The sequence below is a fragment of the Corvus brachyrhynchos genome, unplaced genomic scaffold, assembly GCF_000691975.1.
Source record: "Corvus brachyrhynchos isolate BGI_N302 unplaced genomic scaffold, ASM69197v1 scaffold255, whole genome shotgun sequence".
NCBI classification, from domain to species: domain Eukaryota; kingdom Metazoa; phylum Chordata; class Aves; order Passeriformes; family Corvidae; genus Corvus; species Corvus brachyrhynchos.
This window is the reverse complement of record NW_008238358.1, coordinates 4,065,746-4,090,932: the sequence shown is the minus strand read 5'-3', so window position 1 is coordinate 4,090,932 and position 25,187 is coordinate 4,065,746. Positions and strand designations below refer to the sequence as shown.

Below are 25,187 nucleotides of genomic sequence, written 5' to 3'. Positions count from 1 at the left end.
CATCTGCACGAGGCATAAGGGGAAAACAGATGCTAGCAAAAGCATAGCAACAGGATAAAAGGGAATATGCTGAAGGAAGACAACACTGCTTGTTGCAAAAGTGGTGATGCAGCTGTTGAAGTAGAAGAAAAACGAGAGATGTAGAATGAGCCATAAACTAGCAAGCAGAATGACAAAGTTCTGAAGAAGCAATTAAAGGAAAAAAATACTTTTTTAAACCACATGAATTAGTGTTGGGCTTTTCATAGCAGCCAAGCTGTGTACATCCCAGCTCACAGCCAAGTGTCAAGAATTCCTTTCCAGAACTTTAGTGTGCAATAGCCTGACAAAGAAAATATTTTCAAAAACAGTTTGAGAATAAAAATAATTTGAATACACTAAAAGAAAAAAGGCAAAATTCAAAGGAGTTTCTTCTTGAGAAAAAAAAAAACAACAAAACCCCATTCACCTTAAACATCTAAAATGTGATAAAGCTATTAAGTCACTGAAAAAATATTCTGTCAGAAAATGTTCAGCCACTTTCAGCATGTAACAAAAGAAAAGGTTGTTCAAATTTTAATAATTGATGATACTGCTAGACTGAAGCACCAATACATGCAGAGATGCTGGATAACTTTATGGATGAACAGGGAGACAGCTACTGAGTGCAAGCCATTCCTTGGATCAGGCAGCCATAAGACTATTTTTGAGTGATGATACCTGTAGTACACTTCAAGTCTCTTCATCTTGTCAACCTCAGAAGAACACTGAAAAGTGGGAGACAAATAAGTTCTGAGGCTACACAACAAAGCTGGGGCGAAGAAATAGCAAACATTGTTTGCTCAGTATTTAAGGCAGATGTGAGAAGCCTCTCCTAGGCCGGTGTTAGAATCAGACGGGCAAGTAATTGAAGTTAGGTTCAGTCGGATTTTGAGGTAATACAAAGGGGTAAGAAACCTGAGGCGCTGGCTGGCGCCGTAGTGCCTGGCATCCACTTGATGGCACTGTGAACAGGCGACTTGGCTCGCAGCGGGGACAGCGCCGAGCGCTTCCACCGCGCCCCGAAGGGTAAAGAGCAGGTTGGAGGCGGAGAGCTGCAAACACGTGGAGCCTGCTCGGCCTAAAGCTGGGCTGCACTCGTATGGAGAAATGTCTATCCCAAAGTGCAGAAGCACCGTAAGGATGGCTGACTTGATTTATACTTAATTAACACAAAATAAACATGCTGCCGTGCTAAAAATGTACAAAAAACCGCAGAAACATGAAGCTATAGGACAGTCACCACTTATCTTTGGGAGCCCCTGCTCTAGCTACACAAGCTCACTTAGGTTTGTAGTATTATCACCACCAAAGAGGATTGCAAGCCACTAGAGGGGGTGAGACCCTTTTCTGGTAGCACACTGCAAGCCTCAAGCACAGGAGTGCAGGATGCTTTCCATCACCTGTCGCTGTGTCCCCAGCCCGGGTCTGCCACAGCTTTTCACTCCCTCAGCCCCGTCCTTTCCTGCTTCCACTTCCCCTCTCTCTGTTGTAAAACCTGTATTGAAGAGATAACAGTTTCTGTATCCCTACATGTGCTTCTAAATGCTATTTAACAATCAGCCCATTCCCATTTATTGGGTTTTTTTTCTGTGACAAATGAAAGTGATAAGGTATCAGCATGCATCTCTGGTTACTGCAACAGTACCAGTCACAAGACCACAGATTTGAGTACTAATTCAGTAGTCCCACTGTCAGACTAACAGGAAAATTACAACCATGCCATTAGGCATGGCAGAAGATATTCACAGCAGCAACTGCTGCAGAGACCTCTGCTCCTCCAAGAAAAGCAGAATCAACTCAGAAAGTTAAAATTTTGAGAGAAAAGGAAATGTGAAATTATTCCATTATAGAAAAAAAAAATAACAGTGCTGCTGCTGTAACTCTGCCATTGTAAAAGATGCATCCAGATACACAATGTTCTGGTTATTGTTCCTGATATTAACTTTCATAGCTTTCACAATCATATTCATATAAAATTTCACTATTTAACTTCACATCAGAAGTACAGCAACTATGCTAGAAAAGCAGGTTCTGTTTAAAAATATTCATGAGATACTGTTTCAACAGTTAGATATTTCCTGCTTCAACGTCACACTCTACTACAAGCATCTAACATTTAATCCTTTTATATAAGCAAAAATAGATCTTAGTATCTGACTTGACATATCTGTTCTAATAAAACCCACAAAACTGACAGCAGATGCAAAACAGAAGGCCATGCATATTATAATAAAATTAAATTAGAATCAATTCTGATTATTCATCTCTAGTTCAGTTTTCATTAAAATAAAAAGTCTGAGTACCTGATGAGACAATAATTGAAGTATTTTGTTTTAATATTCAGGACATACTATTTAAGTATGACATCAGTGTGGAACATGCTCACTGCGTAGTTACTCAGTGGAACTCATATTCATATTCATTTTATTGAATCCTTATACATGGAACACAGAGGCTTATCAAATAAGTTTCTCACCATTCCTACTCTGAGAATGGAATTTAATTTTTAAATATTAATTTTAATTTTTAAAGAATATGTTAAAAGCTGTAATAGATTAAGGGGAAAAAAACCCAAGCCAACCAACCAACAACCCCCACCTCTTTATTCTTCCAAAAGTAAGCATTAATACAACAACTTCAAACCAGCAGCTGAACACACATAAAAGGCTCAAGCTCATTCCTATAGGTTTTTATGGGGGCTTTTCATATCTCACTGGAATGGCCTCTACTTCCTATGTATGGTGATTTCCCAAAACCCACTTCAGAAAAATAAAATGCTTTCCATTTCTAAATGAACTGCTTGGTCTGGCAGCAACTACTGAGTTCATCACGCAGTGATTTTGTCAGATGTTCATGAAATCACACAAAACCAGAGGTAATTTCTCCACTTACACGGCAAACTACAGTCTCTTCATTACATGTTTTTCCAAAACTTATGTTAAATGCAGTACCTTGTTGCTCTAATTTGTTAGTGAGAAGCTTCTTGTCAATCTGCTGGTTTAACACTTCTTCAGGTAGACTTCAGCTTCTGTAAGTCATGCACATCTTCACTGCTCTAATTCTACCAATTTCTTGAAGTTCAGGATTATTTGATATTGTTTAAGAAACTAGAGATCAGAGTTTACCCTTAAAACAGCTGTATTATAGAGATGATATTTCAGCTGCTGTGCATGTCTGGTAGGGTAGCAACAAACTTTGCCACCACTGAGATTCAAAATTTTTAGACATTCAGGATTAAAAATTCATGACTTTACACTTCGAGTTGAAGAAGCCCCAAAACCCTAGGCTAGAGCAGATCACCAACCTTTGTGATTCAAGCACAGAAGCAAGTACCCAGGCCCCACTAACCATATTTTCTACTTTGGGTGACAGAAGAAGAAAATTCAGATTGTGTTTATGTCTTGGAAAGCTTCCTCCTTTCAAAGCCTCCTCTCCTTAGTAGGGAGCAGTACCATATTCACAGCTATTCTGCTCAGTAGGACAAATCTGCAGGGCTGCTCCAGCTCAGACCACAACATGTGGTCCCGGTATCCTACAAGATATCCCACTGACACTCACCACATGGCAGCTAGGACATCCTCAGCTCTTGGGTCTCCGCAAGTCCATTGCGGCTTGGCACCCCAAGACACAGCCCTACACACTGCGCCCTGTGCACTACAGCTCCAGGGCATTTCCACTCACCTCCCTGTTTAAAACCATGCCACAACATTGGAGAGCTATTACCAATGAATTTGCTTTGTAACCATGACACCAGCATTGCAAAAGGCTATTCTGGTTTTATACAGCAAAAGCTTTTTCTTAAAAAAAAACCCCCAAAACCCAGCAGAAACCCCACCCCCAAAAAAACAGAAAAGAGAAAAAAACAAGGCTTGTTTTTACCCATTCTACCACAGGGACAGCCAGTTGCCAGCAAATTAATACTAAGGTTAAATTCATGCCAAGTTTGGTGCAAAGAATTTCGCCTCAATAGCTGCCAGTATAAATACTGTTTTGTTTCACTAAAAATGTATATGGATAATTATTCTAAGTAATAAGGTTCCCCACAGACCAAATTAACATTTAAGGGTCCTACTCACAGCTTTCACAAAGCACTGTTAAATGAAGCATTCTTTCTGGTGCCCCTGCCTCTATCACTATGCTATTCACAGGAAATATTTTTCTAAATAAAGTTCGATAAACCTGTTAAGGGTTACTTGAAGTGCACTGCATCATTTCCTGCCTGAAATTTCTGACTACCATTCAGTATTATGAACAATGTGGCTCAATTCTCTTACTGCTCCAACAACATCTCAGCAATAAAAATCGTCATAATATTGTTTTAACCCTAGTTTAGTCATTGCCAGCTATGCAAGAGACGCAAAATTATTATCATTAATGGTCAAACTCCTTTAGCTTTCATGATTTCAGTGAGCTCCTGTTGAGGACATTTAATCTGGCTGCACAGTAACTCTTAATTTTGTTGACCAATTTTACTGGTAACCCATGTTTTCCACGCTTTGTTGTAGGTTGGGGTTTTTTGAATGAAAAACACAACATCCACAGCGATTCAGAAAGCTCTGGAATCTTTCATATGAACAGAAACAATTTTTGCTAAAATGAACAATCAGCAAAACTAACTAGCTAGTTAATGGACAAACAAAACTTTCTTTTCACGGTAATGCAGTGATAGCAAGATGACAACAGAAGCAATGAAGACATGCCCAGGCTTTCAAAAAACAGTTCTGGGCATAAGAGGTAGTTTTAAAATACTAAGAAAAGTGCAGTTGTTGGGTTTTCAGGCTCGAGTGTACAAAAAATTTGTTCAAATGTCTTCTACTTCTCCAGACATGAAAAGTACCAACTGTCAGAGCAGTGAAGAGGCACTGACCAAGGGTTTTGGGGAGTAGGCACCCCTTCTACCAAAGCAGACAGATGACTGCAAAAAAACCTGCTGCATCAGGTGGGAACTGGTGAAGATTTCTGGGGCAAAACAACTGGGATGAAAATGGATAGGGAATGACTTTTCACTCTGTTCACTAAAAGCAAAACAAGAAGGAATAACATGAAATTAATTAAAGTCACATGGCAGTTATTCACACAATATGCAGGATATTGTGAAAGTTATAAGCTTGTCTTGCTTCAAGAAATGCCTGAATAAATTCCTAAGCAGAAAATCCCTGGGGTGGTATTAAACACACAGATACCATGTCTGGCCCTGAGCTGCAAATAACAGTACACTGGTGGGCTATATGGGAGAAATACCATCCCGTGCTTGCTTCATTCCAGACATTTGCTTTCAGCTGCTGACAGAGAAAGGTCCCATGAAAGACGAGGACAAGAGTTTTATTCATTTGTGGCCACAGATTTAAGCAGCCATTCCCCAGATATAGGGGAAACACATTCCTGTATACTCCTGACAGGCATTACAGCTGCTTACATACTCCAGCTGCTGGGATGCAGACAGGAGTTTCTCAGGTGGACAATTGCAAAGATAGCATGAAGGAGGGCTGAATTCCTTCTAATGTACAATCAGGAGTTTTCCAGTTAAAGACCAGTGGCATTTTTGCAAACCAATCAAAGACAGCAGGGTTGCACAATTCTCATGGGGATGTGAAACACTATAGGTAAAGCTCAGAGATGAAAAACACTATATGCAAAGCTGGGACTATTAAACCAACGGCTGAAACAGATTTTTGTGAAATTGCTTTGGTGTTTTCTAACCAGATCTGTTCAAATAAGGGATGCTACATGCAAAGAAAGCAGTCAATAAGGCTTTGAAAGCTCAGGCTGAGTCAAAAAGAAGGAAAATTATTTCATTATTACAAAGTAAGAATACTTAAAATAGAAAATCTAATAGCACATATGGGACCACCTAATGTCATTTTTAGAATTATGTTTCAGAAGAGAGATCACTGTAAAGTGATTCGCTCAAGGGGATACTGTGAATCAGTGCTAGAGCAACAATACTGTTTTAATTACAGTTTGTTATTAAGCCTGTATTAACATGCTGAAGGTCAGAGGTTGACTCAATTTTTAGCAAAATTATTTGCTAAGAAGTTTTCAATATCTCATCATGTAACCTATAGCTACAGATAGGCTCTGCATCACTATTCCAGGGAGAAATACTTTTGATGGCAGGAACTGCTGTATGAACATTTCATTCTGCTTCAGGAAAGATAAGCAATTCACACGAGATGCAAAATGCTATTTTCTAAAAGTATATCAAGCCTTGAAGTTATTATGAAGAACAGCTAGGGAGAACTGAATAGACTGACAGAAGTTCAGAAAACACTTCACTAGGGACCAAGTCCTCCCATCCAGCCCACAGGGCACATCTCCAATAACTGTCAGAAATAAAGGCTTCACCAGCTGTAAGGTTTCCTCTTACATGCTTCTGTAACAGGGCCCCAGTGCAGATTTCACTTCAAGCAAACAAAATTTTTCTAATAAGCTATCTGATCAAAATAATTTACTTGGTTTAAGGGAGTTTTGCCAAGAACAGGAAGACAGCTGAAAGTAAAAACTTTATTCCTTAGGTAATATAAGAACAGGGTTTTCTCCAGAAAAACAAACAACCCCCCCAAAAAACAATAAAAAAACCCACCAGACCAACAAACAACCACCAAAATCTAGCTTTTCTAGTCAATTCCTTATTAGACAGTACCTAAGGGTTATACTCTAACACAAATACACATCACAGCTTTCGAGACCCACAGGCTTGCTTTCTGATGACAGATGTATTAAACAAAATCCTAATCCTCCCGAGCCTTTGTATTATTGCTGTTTCGGCATTCAAAGAATTTAACTGAGAAATCTATTAATAAAAAAATGTAATATTAACATCACCCTTTCTAGTTACTAAGGTGTCTGAGAATCACCATCAGAACTGCAGAATTCTTAGCTTTTAGGCTTCCTGTTGAAAAATTTATTCTGCTTCTCATTGAATAATGCAGTATGGCTGCACAAGGGCTTCCACGATCATGGCATTTGGTTGCACTACCAGTCTTCCTGAGAAGTTGTTCTTGTGTTTGACCAGTAGAGATCTGGACTCCTTTCTCCTGCTGCAATGCCCTGTGAATACTAACAAGAGGGGAAAACAGAACACAAGCTCCAGGGCTATTTCTATGCTTCAGAATTTGCAGGAAGACCCAGCGTTTCACTTAGAAAGATTTAGACTCAAGATACTACTGAATGCTTCATAATTCATGTCTCTGAATATATGAGTTATCCTCATCACTCCTCTGGATTTTTTTCAAACAAGGATATAATTAGTAAAAGTAATTTTTGATAATATGACTGAACTAAGCATGAAGGAAAGCAGCACAGTCTACTGTGAACCTGTCTCCTCCAGTTGAAGCCACAGTAGCCGAAACTGCTCCTTAACCAATCTCTTTTCAGTGATCTGACATGGATGAATTTAAGCCTCATAAACTGGCTTGGGGGTCTGCATTTAATTAAATGTTCCTATGTTAGAAATGAACAGAAGTTTGATTTTTAAAGGCCCATGAAGTCAGCAGAGTTTCTTTCATTTAGTTTAGTGAGCTCTGAGTCAAATACTATGAACATTAGACAAATTATAGTCCAGGTTTACAGATAAGAGCTCTTGTTTGTTCAAGTCTCTCCATATTAATTAAGGAGATATAAGCACAGGCAATATGGGAAGAACCAACAGGTTCAGATTGCTGCTGGCAATTGCAGGAAGAATCCAGATGTCTTGTAAAATAGTGAGAGTAAGGAAGGTAAGAACAAAACTCCAGTCCCCACAATAAAAACCCATGACAATTTGTCTTGAACTGTTCTATAGAGGAAACCCTTCCTGAGACCAAATCTGGCAATTTGTTTTATGATGGCGTCTAGAGGCACCAAACAAGTATCAAGAATGTAGTGTAATATGTACCATAAACACACAGCAACAAAGCAGCCCCTGAGTCTAGAAAAATACACATTTATATTTGAAAAAAATATGTAGTTCACTGAAATATCACTGTAACACATCTTAGCCAGGTTTCCATACCTCAGAGATAAAGATGTCCAATTCAAATATTAACCACCAGTCTCAAAACAGAGGTATTGATACAGGGAAGTTTTTGTTAAGTTTCAAGTACATTTTGAGTTCTGTAATGAAAAAGAAATCTAGACTTTCAGCTTGAAAACATGACTGAGTGTATACAAGACTGAAAGAAGTCCATGCAAATGTCTGTCATGGCAGTAATTTTGTGCTGTTGGTTGCCAACCAATGGTGTTAAGCTGCCTTGATAAAGCAGATATCCTAGTGGCAAATTGCTTTGAACTCCCCCAGCAAGACAGTTCAGTTACTGTGATTTATTTTAATTTAGATTTGTGTAGAAGTACTTTTCAAGAAGTGTGCCTAATAGACCATTAGAGTTTTCCCAGAGAGCTGTAGTGCTTCAGCACCTTCATCCTTCAAATGTCTTTGTTATTTTCGGTCTTCTTTTGGCAAATTTGTCTCTTGCACTGGGAGTTAAGTGACATATGGGTCACATGATACGTTTGAGGATTATGTCATTTTTAAATAATAGCTTTTGGAGTCTCACTGCCATGCCAGAGAACCAAGGTAGGTATTAGCAGGAGGTTATCACATGCTGCAATATATGAAACACACAAAAAATTCTTTATCTAATTTGTTTCTCATGTTCCTTTGTTGTGGATCCATCAATTATTTTCAGGTGACACTTTTTTGTAAATTCCACACATTCAGAGAGCCGGAGTTATCATTTTCACAGCAGTCAGACCTGCTTGCCTGTTCTGGATCACTTCCTTTCCCAGTAGTTTTATTTACAGTTGATTACTTCCCTAAGATAAAGAAATGGTCCTTACTGACTTTGAAACTGCTATCTGCCAGTGTGACTCTAAGCTCATCATGCAAAAACTCACAGAAAATGAATTAGCAGGTATAGCAACATCCCTGGAAATCTTTCATCACTATGGTAGACCTGGTATAGGATATATTAAAGCTTTAACTAATATGGACCAAGAAGAGCACATTAAATTGGAAAATTCAGAATCACAAGGCTATTAGGAAAGTAAGAAACACAGATGTTGGGGCATGAGAACACTTATCTTCAAGCCCCCACAAACCAAATGCATATCAGATAAATCCTGGAATCTATAGACATATATACTTCTTATTACAACTATCCACAGAGCACAGACAACCAAATCCAGTTTTTACTTCCCCCTCCCAGGTCTCACTGCATCCAAACTACTGGTTTTCAGCAAAACCAGCAGGGTTTCATTTGAGATGGCAGCCCTGGGTACTTTCTCTGCAGTCAACTCACTTCTTCCAGATGAGGATGACATCAGAGGCAGAGAGAACCAGGATGCCAATTTAAGTGACCATGGAGCTGCTGCTGTGTTTGTTAAGCCTCTCTGATGAAGGACTAGATTTGTTTTGGCACTGCATTTCGGAAGACTCTAAAGAGCAGACAATAATCTAAACCACAGACTGTCAAGCTCTTGTTAGGCTTTTCTCACCAGTCCTAGAACAAGTATGACTCACCAGCAAACAGCACACACACTTAAGTGAATCTTCAGCACAGTACAGGGAATGCATGTAGGGTGCATAGCTCTTTTCAAGGTTTCGGGGCTTTTATCTTTCTACTCTATGTCTGTGCAAATGAACTGGTGTCTTCATTTGCAAAGTACATGTAAAAGTGTATCACCTGCTATTTTTCCAAAAAGTTACCAATTACACAACATAGTGTAATAGTGATGGCTGTAAATAAGGTATTCTAATATTGTTTGTATCAAACCGAAAAATCTCCAAAATCAGTCTGTTCAACTGAGCCACTGATGCTGGGGTAACAAAACGCATTTTGACATTGAACATCTTTTTCTCATGCCTGTGGCTGTCATCTAATTCTGCACTTAAACAATGAATTGGCTGCAACATCCCTAACATCAAAAGGAGAAAAGAAATTTGGCAGTGGGAAACAATAATTAAATGTGGAAAATTCACTTCTATTTGTTATTAGTGTTGTGCTTTTAACACTGTGGTCAGACATATAAAAGAAAACCCTGAGAATTTGCCACAAAAAACAAAACCAGAAGAACTTTGCAATATAATACTGCATTTTAGATACTGCAAAATATAAACTTGGTTACAGCTCGAGAGCATTAAAAACTCCTCAAATCTTAAATATTTTATTTGCTATTAACTTCCTGAAAATAACTAAGAGTACATAAAAATGATGCTAGCATCTACTTAATTCTAATTGAAAACATAAGTCTTTGTTTCCTATTGACTCAAGACAGCAGTGCCACCAAGAGACATTTCATTATACAATATAGTCCTGTTGTTTTGTAAAAAAAACTCCAACAGATTATTTTAATTGCTTTGCACAATACTAAGAGAGGAAAGACTCTTGCAAACAAGAGCCAGACTCAAATGATACTGACATTTCTCTGAGAGGGTTTTGGGGGTAGGAAAAAGACTGCTGTTTTACATTTTCATTTTCTAACCATTCTGAAGCTGCTGATCGTCAGAAACTGTAATATCAACATAAGCTGCATATAGGTCTTTCACCAGCTACTTACCAGACTTTTCTGCACAAGTCACCTCAATACCCAGGCTACCCCAGTTTTCTTCTCTTATTCTGTAAAGGCTTTCTCAGTTTTCACCTGCCTCCTTTTCCTTACAAATATCTATGTTGATATTACGATTAAAAAAACCTACTTGCTAATCCTGCAAGACAGTTCTCCTGAAAGTATGTGTTCTCTTGCTTCCCAGAGGTATATCATGCTCTCTAGTTTTCCAACTGAGTGAAAAAAACTTAAAAGCATGGGTTTTGAAATAACAGTACATGGACTGCCAGGCCTCATTAAATCCAAGATCTATTACAGGGCAAAATGATGGTTATGTTCTCATTTACTTTTCCGTAAAATCTACATGTCAGAACCCATTCAATGTACTCGTGAAGAGTTCTAACATACAGGCTTATAACAGTGATATAAATTACTAGGAAAAAAATTAAAATGACAATTTGCTGATGTTTAGATAATATTTGGAAGTCACTGAATGGAAGCATCAGTACTAGCATCAAATATTTGTATATTAAAATATTTATATAATACACAATTCACATGTACACAGTTGTTTTGCTAGTTGAATGTATGAAAATCAAATGTAGGTCCATGATAAAAGCTGCATTTTAAACAAAATTCCCTTTACAAGGACAGTACTAAAAATGAAGTGCTAAATACCCTGTTCAGGGAAGGTTTAATTCGCATGTAGTTAGCTACTAAGGCATACATTGTTAATAAATCAATTTTAAACATCCAAGATTCTCAAAAATCAAAAGTAATTCAGAAGCAACCTATTGTTACACAAGTTTAGATAGCTTCTAAAGAAGGAATTTAAGAAGTACTGGATAACTTCAGATAAAGTACCATCCAAAAATTGAGTTATATTTAAAGTCAGTTAATTCAAACTAAATCACTATGCCGAATCAGTTACACAAACACCTTGCAGAAACAGAAATTAAGAGTCAATTAATTTTATGGAGAAAAAAAAAGGGTGTATAACATCAACTGCATTTGAATCAATCTAAAGAGCTTTTTGGAGGAAAAGTTTGCCTCTAACTACACTTCCACAAAAATGAGATTCAATGCTATTTTAATACATAAAAGAGTAGTTCTCTATTACATGCTTAAAGGAGATTCCATTTCTCTCTCCTGGGCTGACAGAGTTGCAGTTCTGTTCCTCCCCAGTTTGCTGCCCTCTGCCATTCTCTTCCCCAGTCACATTTTGGCTTTGTGCACATTTTCCCTCCAAGGTCAGCTGAATACATTTGCCTTCAACAGCACCATTTCCTATTTTCCCTGCTGTCTTTAATTCAAGTTCCTTCTTTGCAGATACTTCTACTTTCCTGCCTTTTGAGCTTACTTTACCCTCCAAATTCCACCTGACATATACATACCTGGTGTTCCTTCCCATCCTCTTTGTCCTTTCATGGGTATTTGCAAGTCTCAAATATTTTAGAATAATAGATTTGTATATGCATAATTTCCTCTAAAATAAAATTTCTTTTGAATATGCTACAGGCATTTATTCCAAGGAAAGTACTAAGAGAAGATCTTGATTTGTAGAGTCAGCAGCCTTAGGAGTATCTCTGTGATAGTTTCCCCCCCAAACTAATTCTTACAGGTCAAGTTTTCAAAAATTAAAAAAGTCTTTCTACTGAAATCTACTACATGAAAAAGTTCTGCATAAGATTAAGTTGAAGTTTCAGCCAGAAGAACTGACACATTTACAGAACAGGTTTTCTATTTTTTTTCCTTTCTTATTTCTATTACATTTTCTATTGCAAACAACAAAAATGTACACTTTATCTTATGCACTTCTAAAAAAATTGTTAACACAAATTATGTGCTATTTACTAATTCAGATTAAGTCTCTCTAGACAAGTCTACTGAATTAGAGAAAAAATTTAGAAAGCATGCAAAAGTAAAGGTAATCTTACTTTTTCATCATCATCAGAAAAAGGGGCACCTCCTGGAGTCTTATTTATTGCTTGGGCAACACCAATAATCTCTCCATCACTGTTTCTTATGGGCATGCACAAGAGTGACTTTGTCTTGTATCCCGTCAGTTTGTCAATCTCATCATTAAAGCGTCGATCCTTCAAAAGAAAATAAGGAAGCATTAACATACATTTCATATATCTAAGCTTTCTTCAGACAGCAAAGTACTTTTCTTGATGTCCGATATGGTATTTTTCAGTAGCATTATGCTGTCGCTTCTCTGTTACCGGCCTATTCTTTATTAGCTGTTTCTCCTCACTTTTCTCAGGGGATCAGTACAAGGCTTACCATTACACAGCACATTCACAGAAGTCCCACATTTATATGTCAGTTAGAAGAATGTCAGCCAAGGCTGATACCTGCCATTAGTAACGTGATCATCCGTACGCACTTCTGCTAGGCCCTGCTGCCGTTTCACACCCATATTCTGCAGATGCTCACAGTGTCTCTGTCAAGTTAATGGAGACTCTTTTTTGGCCCCATTTCTGTCTGTTCAAGCAAGACTGGTTATGTGGACTAGTATTGCAATGTAGTACAAACACGTTCTCAAAGAAATACAGTAAAAACCTCAGCTCTTTCTGGAAACTAAGTACAGGAATGTCCCTGTTCAAAAAAAAGCACAGTGCAGCAATCCATTCTCTGGAACAGTAAAGCCCAAAGTGCAGATCATAAAGTAACTCAAAGGAGGCTGAAAAGTTAGGAGGTAGTGCTGACATCACTTTTGTTCATCTTGGTAGAGCATAGTCTTCAACAGATCTTCTATCAGCCAGAGAGGAAATTACTGCTTTTCAGCAGCTCAGTTCCTCCAGGGTGAAGAGCATTTGTGCTTCAGACAATAGTTATAGCCAGTTCAGACTCTATTAACAGGAGGGAACTAAGCTGTTGTACAAAATTAAGCACAACTTTTTGTTTTCAAAAGTTTAAACAATACTGGCTGTGAAAAAATGCCCATATTGTCTCAAGTCATGAAAACAATCCACGCAGTCCTTAATTTGATTGTGATAAGGATTTCATTAAAATTTTACTGATACTAAAACCTGACCATTTTTTTTCTTGACAATTTTATATCGATTTCTATTTCCCTGTTGCAAATTCCAGATGCTATCAAAATAGTCTCTTCTAGTCACCTTGAGACATGATTTAGAAATGCTCTATTCTTACCCATTATAAAGATTAACATATACATTTGGCTACTTTATTACCTATTGCACATTTTCCAACATTTCAACCACAAGGAATTAATACCAAACATACCCAACAAATTCTTTGGGAGAACCAGAACTCCCATGATGGATGTTTTTTAATAACAGCATCAAGAACACAAATCTGTCTGATCTTGTCATCTTTCCATATGCTTCTAAACACTTTTATATCAACTTCAATAGAAGCTGAACTTTTCTGCACAGGTAGAGAATCCTGCCTAGAAAGATACGGTTCTTCTACAACAGAAGAAAGGAAAATGCAGTGCAATTATCACACAGTAGGCTTCGCTAATGAATAAATTAAACATTTCTTCCAGTACTTCCTGATAATGTCTGAACTACTATTTGGAATTAGCAATTGTTGCTGAAATATTGATAATGTATTTTGTGCTACTGAAGTCAGTCCCTGCTCTACTTATTTTGCACCAAGAAAAACAGAATACATGGGGAGAACACTGAAACAACAGTGTGCCTTGAGCAGCAATACTGTTGTTGATTGATACCTAGTGGGCCTTACAAAAAAGTAAACCTTCAAGGGGCAGTTTAACTGAAAGAAACAGCTGTTGGTCACACCAAAAGTGAGTTGAGATTTCCTTATCTGGATACACTCCATACAACTGGGACATGTAATCATTGCCTTTTCAACAGGCCTCAAGATTAACATAAAAACATGCTGCTTGATCTGCAGGGTGTGGTGGTACACAGGAGAGGGGCTGGTGAACCTGTCTGAATGAGATCCAGCTGTATCAGCCCTACAGCTGCCAGTGCTGGCAACACTTAGCAGTGATGAGCTATGGAGCAAGTGTTCCTCAATGGATGCTATGGAGTAGTAGAGACACAGGAGGGATTAACAGTCTGAAAAGTGCTGGTGTTTCCTTTAATGTACACCTCGCTCCTGCTGCATTGCTTCTCTTTTCAGGCAGATCATGGAAGTTTCCTGTTTGTGTCTCTCCCTGGAACCTCTACAATAGGAGGAAGCAAGTATCAGATTATATCCACTGATGCTAGAGAACCAGATGACCTTTTGCAGAAGGGTATAAAACATCTTGGAGTTGAAACTAAAGGTACAGTAGTCTAAGAAAGTTAATGCATTTAATCAGAAAAATTAGCTGTTATCGAGAAAAAACTCACTGACTTGGTAAAAGCTGAGAATCATCAAGATGTGAAGTGAACCTATCCCTCATCTTTTGTGGAAAAGCATGCCAGAATTTCATTTGGATGACACTGGAGAAAGTGATGAGGAGAGATAAGTGAACAAAATAAAATGCTGCTCCTGGCAACATTGCTATTGCTGGACCATGCAATATGCATAGAGAACAGAATGACTGGATGACCTGCATTATGTTCCAAACCTCTTATCCCCACACTCTCTTCTTTCATCAAGTATTGTCACAATAGGACATACATGGCAGGATCTAACAGAGAAGTTTTACTGAGTTTAACAGTACCAATAAAAATCTCAACATCCAAGTGTGAACTGTGATGGCCAAGAAGCTTGGACAAAATTTATACCTCCCTCTCCTCACAGGGTAGTAACCTTGAGCAAGGAGGCCTGTTTAGCAGCTGATAACAAAGCTGGTAAATCAGAGAGAAGCTCTTTGTCAGATTGCAAACATTTTGAAATATAAACTGTATTATCCCCACATGTTGGAAAAGCCTGCAACACGACGGGGTCCTCATTTGTACCAGGCTCCTGGGTAGTAAGAATTATCAGTGTTTATGACAGCAATGCAGCACTTGCTTTTAAGTTTTTTACAATTAAGTTATATATTCAGAAATCAGGGGCAGACTAAACAAAAACTTCTGAGAGAGACTTCACCATAATTCTAAGTGTACTTACAGTATTTTCATGCAAGAATGCTCATGAATTAAAGTCTTCCACTGACTGTTCAAAACATTACTAAAACCAAACATACCTGGTTTTACTGCTTCTATATAATGAGTTTTCTACATAGAGATATTAAAAATGTGAAGGCTGAGGCACTTTTAACTGGAATTTTACATCTGCCATCAAGAAAAAGTTACTCTGTAGGACAAACCATATCCTAGCCTTAAGGATATTTATTGATTGTAAATGTTACCCTGTGAAAGGTGATAATCAAGTAAAGACACAGAAGAGAGCAAGTTTGATCCATCAATACAAGAGCTGGTATTTCAGTTACCTGCACAGAAACAATGTAGTCCCAGTTTTCTGGACAAATTTGAAGATTGCCAGTGAATGAAACCAGACAAATATCTTCAAGGTTTTATTCTGTATAAGACCAGATTAAGGTACAGAAAGGTTTTTTTTTCCATTAGGATTCTAGAATCATATATTATCAGAATCTCAACTTTCAACTAAAGTTTTGGCTTCTGAGCAGTTTCCCCAACTGCCTTTTGGTGTTGATTTTCTGTTACAGTAGGTAGTTCATACGTTGTTAGCAAACATACAAGTTTCACTGGGTTTTTCTGTCTTTTTCAAATGTAGGGTAACTCTTTGAACTTGAAAAGAAAACATGTCTTTTTATAACCTTATCAAAATGAATACATTTTATGTAAGCATTATTACCATGACTTAGAAAAACAGAAAAAAGTATAACCCTAACCCAAGTTAGCTAAGACTCAAATATTATAATGGAGGATGAAATCTGCTTCCCAACATTTCCAGGAATTAAGTCTTCATGACAAAGCCACTTCCTCTTTGTCCAATATCTAAGGAAAAGTGTTTAACCTAGTGAAATGCACCAAATGCTTCAGCCAAAGCTGACAGCTAAAAGAGAAAGCCATTTCTGATTTTATGATTTGAAAACACTTTTCAAATCTTTTTATCACGCAGAAGAGAACACTACAAAAAAATGTTCAATTAACAGGCCTGGCCTATTATATTTTACCATTTACTGCACCATTTTTTGTTGTTGCTTTGTTTTTTTCTTTAGAAAGGGCTCTATTAAAAAGCATACAAACTTGCATCAAAATTTCCCGGATGATAGTGTATTTAAATTACTGATTAAGTTGCTAAGTTGTATCAAAAATAACTAATACAAGTAGTATGACAATATTGTTAATACCTGAGTATTACTGTAGTACCAAACTGCATGGGATAGACAAGTTTGAGTGAATTTATAGAAAGCTGTCCTCTAAGAGCCTTTACAAAAATAAAGAAATTGAAGTTGGAAGATTTCATAATTCAATTCACTTTCTTAATCACGCTTCCTGTAAGTATAATACATAAGCTTTTATAGAAAGCAAAAAGAGCAGGAAACGAAAAAGAGCAATCTAAAAGACAGCAGGTTCTCCAGATTCAAAGCTTAACATTAAAAAAGCTAAATACAAATAAAAAAAATTAAGGCATGCACTCTGTTTTAGACACACTTTTCTAAAAATCCCATATGGTGCAAATTACATTGTGCATAAACAGGAAACAAAACCCAAGCAATGAACCACTAAAGGAGATATGGGGAAACCTTGTAGATAAGAAACTCACACACAAAACACAAGTAATAAAGCAATCTCTGAAGAGACTTCCCTGTAAGGACTGCTCAGCTACTCCTGTCATCTCCCCCAAAATCCCCAGAGACAAAAGCAGCAGGAGAACAAACTAGTACCAGGCAGCAGCATAGCAAACCTAATTCTCCCAAGTAAATAAGCACAATCCAGTTATATTTTGACTATTTATACCGTGACAGCAATATTTCTTATAAGATAAAATTACTACAACAGATAGGACACATGAAACAGCTCAGCCAACTCTTACTTCTTTACTCCCAAAACAATTCTTATAAAAGGAAAGAACATTGATTCTCAAAAATTTTTAAGTTCCAGATTTAAAACTAAGACCATATATAGTCTGAATTTATAAAGTAGCTTACTTCGAAAAAACAAAAAATGTGTTGATTTGCAACAATGCAATACTAAAAGTTTTTTGGTGTTTTTTTTACCCCCCTGCATATGTCAGGAGTTTGGGGCTTTGTTTAGTTTGATTGATGGGAGTGTCTCATATGATTTTTACTCTTTTTCTGACCACTGTTTCATTTATTAGTTTGACAACTGACATTAGTAACAATGCATATTTGTCTAATTATGACTTGCACATAATTAATGTGAAAAAAAATCACATAATATTCTTGAAGAGGAGTAAATGACTGTATAAGCACTAGCAAGTCTGCAAACATGAGTGCCTAGCTAATAAGCATAATTACAGTTCACGCTTCATAGTCGGAACTGATCAGGAGTAGGGGTCAGAAAATATTCCTCTGTAGGACATCACCCAGATCCATCACATAAGGTTTTTGTTTTCTTCCTTCAAAACTAACTCCAGTTAGATCACCAATAGCATGACAGTGAGTCAAGCTGTGGTCTTATGTACAGCAGATTCTGTACACTTCTAGTCTGATTGTATCACTATTAAAGAAATTGTTTACAAAGAAAAATATTTTCCATCTGATTTTCAATATTTAGAGATGACACCTGGTTACTCCATCATAGTGGTTCTCTCTCTCCTCCTGTACCAGCCCTGACTGATGCTGCACTGGGCACCAACTATAACCATGCCCATGTTCCCATCTTGTTCCAACGTTTCTTTGGGACACAGCTTAGTGCTGACCTCCTAAATAGTCATGATTCTTTAAACAAGACATATACACACAGGTGGCTTTAAAAAGCTAATACTCCTCTGAGCAAAGAAACCAACAAGACTCCTGGGTGTTTCAAGAGAAATCTGTGTATGGGTTTAAACCTAGCACCTGCTAGAGATTACTCAGGTGGGCAACACAGTTTCAAGTGTTACAGCAGCAGTGTAATAGGATTCTTGAATAAGAAATTAAAAGTATCTTATTGTTCCAAAGCAGTAGTGTTTGTTATTAAGAAAGCAGCACTCATTTTTAAGTGTGCAGTGTAGAGACATGAAGCTCAGACTGCACAGAGTTGCTGTTGCCCTGTTAACTCATAACTGCTGAGCCATTACTTTCAGTCATTTATTTTTCATAGTTTGTTTTTGTTGTTTTAGAAAAGTAAAACAAATTAACTTGCATAATGATGCATGTATACTTCTTAAATTTGTTATTCTATAGAAAAGATATGCAATAGCATATAACTGTAAATAACCAAAATGAAATATCCATTTGTTTGGAAAAATTGAAAGCCAATCAAGCAGAACACCAAAATCATTTACCTCACAAAACTACAGCTTTACTCAGTCTTGTGCCTGTAACAGGACTTCAGCTAAAATTTGAAGGGCCAAATCTTTCAGTTTTTTCTCCTAGTCACTGACCTGCTCTCATCAAATATATATATACTGCCTTCTCATGAGGAACTATATGCCACAGAGTGTCACCAGTTTCACATCTGTTCTACAAAGACATTCTAGAACGTCTGAGGTAAAAAAACCCCCTGAAAACATCTGTACTCTTAAGAGAGATGGATCAGCCAAGCAATAAACCAGTTAACGTCTACCAGCTTACCAAAAGGAAAACCACCCCAGCTCTCCAAAAAGCTTTTCCTGCCAAAGCTCTGCAGGGCCAACAGCCCAGGGATCTGGGACCTGCTGCAGCAGGGAGAGCTGGGCACCAGTGCAGGGACTTGTAGCAAAGAAACACCCCCTGTGCACCCTGAGCACAGCCACTGCTGGCCCACCTTCTACTCATCCTAAACTATCTCAGCATCACATCCATGATGGGCACACCTGGGACAGCAAGCAGGTGGTGAGGATCCATGGAGTAATGACTGAGCAACTCTGGAGGACAGGCCACTGCCTGCCTGGGGGGGAGGCAACCTCACCTGCTCACAGAAGCATGGAGGGAAGGTGTGACTCCTCACGATACCTGAGGGCTGCCACCAGCAGCGTACGCTGCACTGCCCAGCCCTGTCTGTCCTGGGGATCCACAGTAGCAGCACGGGGACATGAAACAACTGAGCCTTTGCTTTGGACAAGTGTCCCTCTACATGTCCCTGGTGTCAGCCAGAAGCTCCTGCCTCTGGCAGGCGCCTCCAGAGAGTCATGGTGGTGTGACCTGGGAAGGTCTCAGGACATTTTATGCATCAGTCAGAAACTGCTCCCAAAGAAGAAGACTTATGGAGGAGTGAGGGAGGTGACAGGAGGTGAAGAGATGTCCTCAGCTGCTGCCTTGAGGGCTCTCTGCCCTTCCCTCCCAGGAGCTGCCTCCTATAGAAAGATCCTTCTCTCCCAGACCAGCACCACTGTGACACAAAGGATGAAGAGCATGTTCACAGCCACTGGGCTGCAGGCACAGGGATAATTACAGAACCCCTTCATCAATTTACGGACTTGTACTTAGAATTTCAAGTTTTCCTAAATTTAGCATGATGGGCTGGAGTGTCCTTTTCTGCAATGCCCATCAGAGCACCTTAGTTTTTACTGTTGCAGTTATCTCCAATGGTACTAGGAGGTACCATTCCCCAGGGTACTTCCTAGCCATATTTAATGTACAGCAAAGGAAGTTTGGGTTTTACCTTTTTTCTGTATTACATGGAAATTTTAAAGACCACTGTGTATTCTGCTTGCCAGATCTTAGGATCTTTGCTCTTTTAAGAGCAACCTCTGTCCTTGTTAAGAGTCAACACTGAAAAGAATACAGCTGTTGTTGGTGCCACTGCCCAGTGCTGCTGAGTAGAACAGTGATAAGTGCTTCCAGCTGCAGAGCTGAACCTCCCAGGCCACAGGGTTTTAGTACTTTAATTGCTCTTCAAAACTGAGAGAGGCTCGCTGTTAATACTGATGATGACAAACAGCTACCCCGTGTGAGGAAACGTGGCTCATGCCTCTTCTTGACCTTCTACACCCACAGCCAGCCCCACACAACCCTCCCAGGCTCAAAGGTTTGCACCCCTGAGCAGTAACTCCGTGATTCTGTCCCGGCACAGCAGGAGACACTGAATGCTCAGAGCTCACCAGGAGGGCATGAAAAGACAACACCCATGCCTGTACCCAGGTATTCAAGGACGTTTAGAAGTTGCTGTGAAAGGCTGTGTGTGCATTAACTATGTTACACTTGGCCTAGGCTTGAAAGAGGTAACAAGAGAGTCGAGTACAAAGAGAGCTCGATTTGTTTCTTACTTTCCCTGATTTCAGTTGCAGTAACGTAGTTACATTTTCTTTCTGAAGACTTGAGCTGTATTGAAAAATAACTCTGGCCATATTTTATGGCACTTTCTATAAGGTACAAACCCCATGTCTTAGCATGACTCCATTTAATATTTCTTCTCTTTGCTACATGCTTTATTAAAACATCCATCTGGGTAAGCCATTTCTGTCTTCTGTCTTTTAAAGCTACTTTTAAAATTCCAAATGTAACATAAGATGTGCAGAAACTTTATTCAGCTGACACCGGAAAATGGCAGAACACGTTTTTTACCGCTTTCTGATATATGCTTACTATTCTAGAGGGTAATATTTTTTCCACTAGTTAGGAGGATTTAGGATGCTATTAAATTGTTTCCTAATTTTTGCACACCTAAAGGTGTAACAATAGCCAAATATTACCTGTAATTTAAAATGTTTATTATTTAAATACTGCTCTAGAAGATGGAACAAAATTGTAATTATCGGTAATTTTAGCTAAACATCATGGATCTCCTGTGTGAAGAATGGATGACATAAAAAAATCCACAGCTTCAAATAGGAAAAAATCTCAAATTTGTAAACAGCTTCTAAGAACTACAGGCAATGATCTCTGTCTGTGTACTTATAAAAGGCTTAATGGTCTTCATATATGACGACGGAAGCTACATCTGTTCTCTGTCAAAAGGAGCCTCAATGGACATTGAGGCCCCAAATTTCCTTGCCAGTATGACCTGATTCTTCCAACACATGTGCTCAAGATATAGTGCATTATACCCATATGAAAAGGGAGTCAGAAATCCTTCCCAAAATTTACATATGGGGGTGTCCAAGGCCTTATTTTAGAACTTAAAGTGACTGAAACTTTGATTTACAATTCAACTGGATTAATTTCAGGAGAAAGAGTTTTAGACTGGCTTCAAAGTGAAAATGCAAAGAAAGTATCTAATTGCTTTCCTTTCTCAAATTCTCTGTACTGCTAACTGGTGCAGATTAGATCATGCATGTTACAAACTGTTAAAATTATAAACTCACTTTCAGCCAATGACTTTGCAATGTAATAAATAAAGCTTTTAATGCCACGAATGAAATTGTGCAACTTTTGAATGTCATATGACATTCATCTAAACCTTTCCATAAACTATTTGTCAAATTTGCTATTGCTGTGAGCCTCCAGAAGTTTGTTCAGTCAGAGCTGAACTTCATAAATTAAACTACTGTGACATCTTATATGGTCATTGTTTAGTATTAAAAGAAGTGATTATTATACAGTCCTCAATACGTAACATTAATTCCAAACCTTGTATCTATGCATGTTTATTGAATTAAGAAAGATTGTTCACATGAACAGATTTTGAAAGTCCCACTCAACAACAGTAACAGTCACCTGGACTGTGGAAAACCCCTATCCTATTAATGATTTCATTTTTTAGTATTTTTTCTTTTTAGAAAAAGAAATGTGTGATTGAAATACTACACTGATAATGACACAACCAGTCATTTACAAATACTTCCTGAAACAATCAGTCTGATGGGCACAGGGGACTGCCTGCATGGAACACATGACAGCATTTAAATGTGATGTTGATTGCACTGAAGTCCCATTAATGTCAGTCGTAGCTGACAGTACAAGCAGGCAACCCAATTTGTACTCAGTGGTAGAATTCCAACTGGTATTTGATCAGGCTCTGAGAAAACAGAGATGATTGAATAAATATAAATTTCCCAATACAGTAAACTAGCTAATTGATGATATGGAAGTATGTTTACCTCTTTTTAAACAAGTTAGCTAATTTAAAAAAACAAACAAATTAAGTTTAAATTAATCTAGAAGTTCCTCTGACCTTGTGTAAGGCATTTTCTTGCCAAACAGTTAGCATCAGTGTAGAAACCCTCTTCAATGGACAAAAAAAATGGTGCTCTGCTGTTACCCCTTTTTCTTCAGCTCCACCTGACAGAGCTTTCTAGTGGTGCTGGTTTTTTACCTGAGAGTTGATTAAACACTTTCACTATCAGTGGCAGAAAATAATATTATCATATTTATTAATTTTTAAAGTGCTCCATTGTGAGCACTACAAGGATCTGAAATGGAACAGCTGTCACCTCTTCACGCACATGGACCTGGGCTTCCGTAGAGCTCTTTATACTGTTAAATTAGAAATGTCTCCTTTTAATGATGCACAATGGATATATATCCTTGCCAAGTAAGAGAAGATAAACTGTACTAACTCAGAAATGTAACTGAAAGCAGGGCCCTGTTTTATTATCAAGCACAACTTTCATTACAGTTGGAAGGTCTTAAGCTTCATTTGCACTAAAGTCAATCGAAGTAGCTCCACTGAAAGTAAGTAAGTTGCATTTGATGTAATTACAGGATGGACTTGGATTAGAACTTGCCCATCTCCTGCAACTAATGTACTTAGGGCTTAAACATACAATGAACTGTATTATTTATAATATTTAAATTGATTTTGAATAAGAGCCAGACAAAAGTGTAATGGGAATGGCAAGTGGATGGATTGCTTTTCACTTTTCCCTGTGGATGAAACAGAAAATAAACTGTTCAAAGAAGCTGGACTTTTTCACAGGGAAGGGAACACAAAGTGAACAAACACCGAAGAAAAACTAGAACAATATATGTCTCTAGGAGTAGAAAACACTGCCCTTCCAGTGGCATTCTCACCTCCAAATAAAAAGGTGGCTGGAGCTATCCAGAGTTAGAAGGAGGGATCAGGTTCCTTCCTAGCCAAACTCAGATACCTTTATCTGTTTAGTGAGTTTGGACTACTGAGAACATACTGCTTCACCTACAACAGCAGATATTCTGGGAATTGCACAGTTTTACAAGTGCAAGTAACAAAAACAGATTGCAAGAAAAAGTGTAATATGAAAGAAAATGCAAAAAGCGGAAAAAAATAAAGGAAGACAGTTGAATTTTTTTTCAAAGGTGATCCAATACTCATTTTAGTCTGAGCATCTTTACCATTCCCTTTGAAATCTGTGGGTTGGAAACCTCTGTCAGTCTGGATCTCTGAGGTGCCTAGTGTTTTTCAAATACTGCTTGACAAATAAATAAATAAATATTCAGTCCCAAATACATATACCCTGGTTCTTCTTCTTCTGTATTTAAAAAACAAAAATAACCAAATCTTATTTTTCAAGTTTCTTCCTTGTAGGCTGCTGTAAAGCATCATCAATTCTTTAATGTTTATTGTTTTAGTTATTATTGTAGAGTAAAATAAGGCACTGGGCAATGATTACTACTAAAATTCTTCAAGACCTACATCTCCCACCTTTCTAAAGCTCTCCAATATCCTAACTGAGAAAACGTGTCATTTTGTGATTCTTCATTTTCTCAAGAACTCCCAATTGCTGACAGTGTCTTACAGAAAAAAACACTAGAAACAGACTCCCGGAAAGAGAGGTAAATTTCAAGCCAGCAAACTGAAGGCTCTGGTCTACATTGACACATTTGGGCAAAGGCTCGTCTGTCCCTGCTGAAGCCAGGGGTCAATGTCTGCCTTGAAGCCAGAACTACATTTTCACAATTCACACTGAAGCCTCTAAAGAATTAAAAGGTGGGCAAAGTAATTGTTGGAGAAGAGCAGGACGCTGGCTATTATCACTGCTAGGAATAGGTTTGAAAACATATACCATGTGGGGTGAGTGGGTATGCAAAGGTGAAAATATATGCTCTTTTGAAAGCAGTGAGATTTTTTTCAGCAGCGGACAGCCAGGGAACATTGAGACAGAAATTTAAGAACATTATAATTGGGACTGTCACAAGCATTTTTTTAAAACTTTTTTTCAGCCGGTTCCAAAACATGCTTTGGAAACACAAGAAGCCTCCTATCGCTCCTGCGAAATCCAGAGCACTGCTGCGCCGATTGTAGGGCCCCTTTAGCCCCATGGGCCCCCCAGGCGGGGCCTCCCCTCCCGCTTTCCCGGCGTCCCGTCGGCACTCGCCCCGCGCAGACCCGCGGCATTCCCGGCCGGGACACGGCGGGGGAGGCTGGCGGCAGGAGGGACACCCCGGGGGGAGGCAGGGCCAGGCGATGGCGGGGGCTCCTCCGCCGCCGCGGGCCGGGGGAGCCTGCCCGGCTCCTACCTGGTAGGCATCGGGAATGTTGACCGTCTCTCCGTGCTCCGCCACGTAGCCGATGATGCCCTTGCCCCAGGGCACCTGCACCTCGTTGCTGTCCTCGGTGGAGCCGCAGGGCAGCAGCGGGGTGCCGGCGTGCACATCGAAGAACTTGGAGACCAGGGTCTTTTTGCCGGCGGAGGTTCCCTCGGCGAGGAGGCCCGTGCCCCAGGGCCCCTGCACCTCGTTGCTGTCCGCGGTGGAGCCGCAGGGCAGCAGCGGGGTGCCGGCGTGCACATCGAAGAAG

General features: G+C 38.8%; 1 protein-coding gene and 1 long non-coding RNA gene across 3 annotated transcripts in view; one reads left to right on the top strand and one right to left on the bottom strand.

The window, feature by feature from the left end:
- LOC108447044 overlaps positions 1 to 23,900 on the top strand; it is a 111,452-nt gene extending 87,552 nt beyond the window's left edge. Inside the window, exon 4 of the long non-coding RNA XR_001862422.1 lies at positions 14,665 to 23,900. This is a non-coding gene — a long non-coding RNA (uncharacterized LOC108447044). The remainder of the gene's footprint in view (positions 1 to 14,664) is intronic.
- The window catches only part of PDE11A (phosphodiesterase 11A), a 115,258-nt gene extending 90,140 nt beyond the window's left edge, over positions 1 to 25,118 (bottom strand). Inside the window, exons 1-2 of one of the 2 annotated variants that reach the window (XM_017735809.1) lie at positions 24,908 to 25,118; positions 12,483 to 12,641 (exon numbers count right to left, since the gene is read on the bottom strand). In XM_017735809.1, the coding sequence (XP_017591298.1) occupies positions 12,483 to 12,578 (96 nt within the window). In that variant the 5' untranslated portion in view covers positions 12,579 to 12,641; positions 24,908 to 25,118. Of the gene's footprint in view, positions 1 to 12,482; positions 12,642 to 24,907 lie in introns of those variants that run through there. The other variant, XM_017735807.1, reaches the window with a different exon arrangement.
- Positions 25,119 to 25,187: the final 69 nt, after the last annotated feature.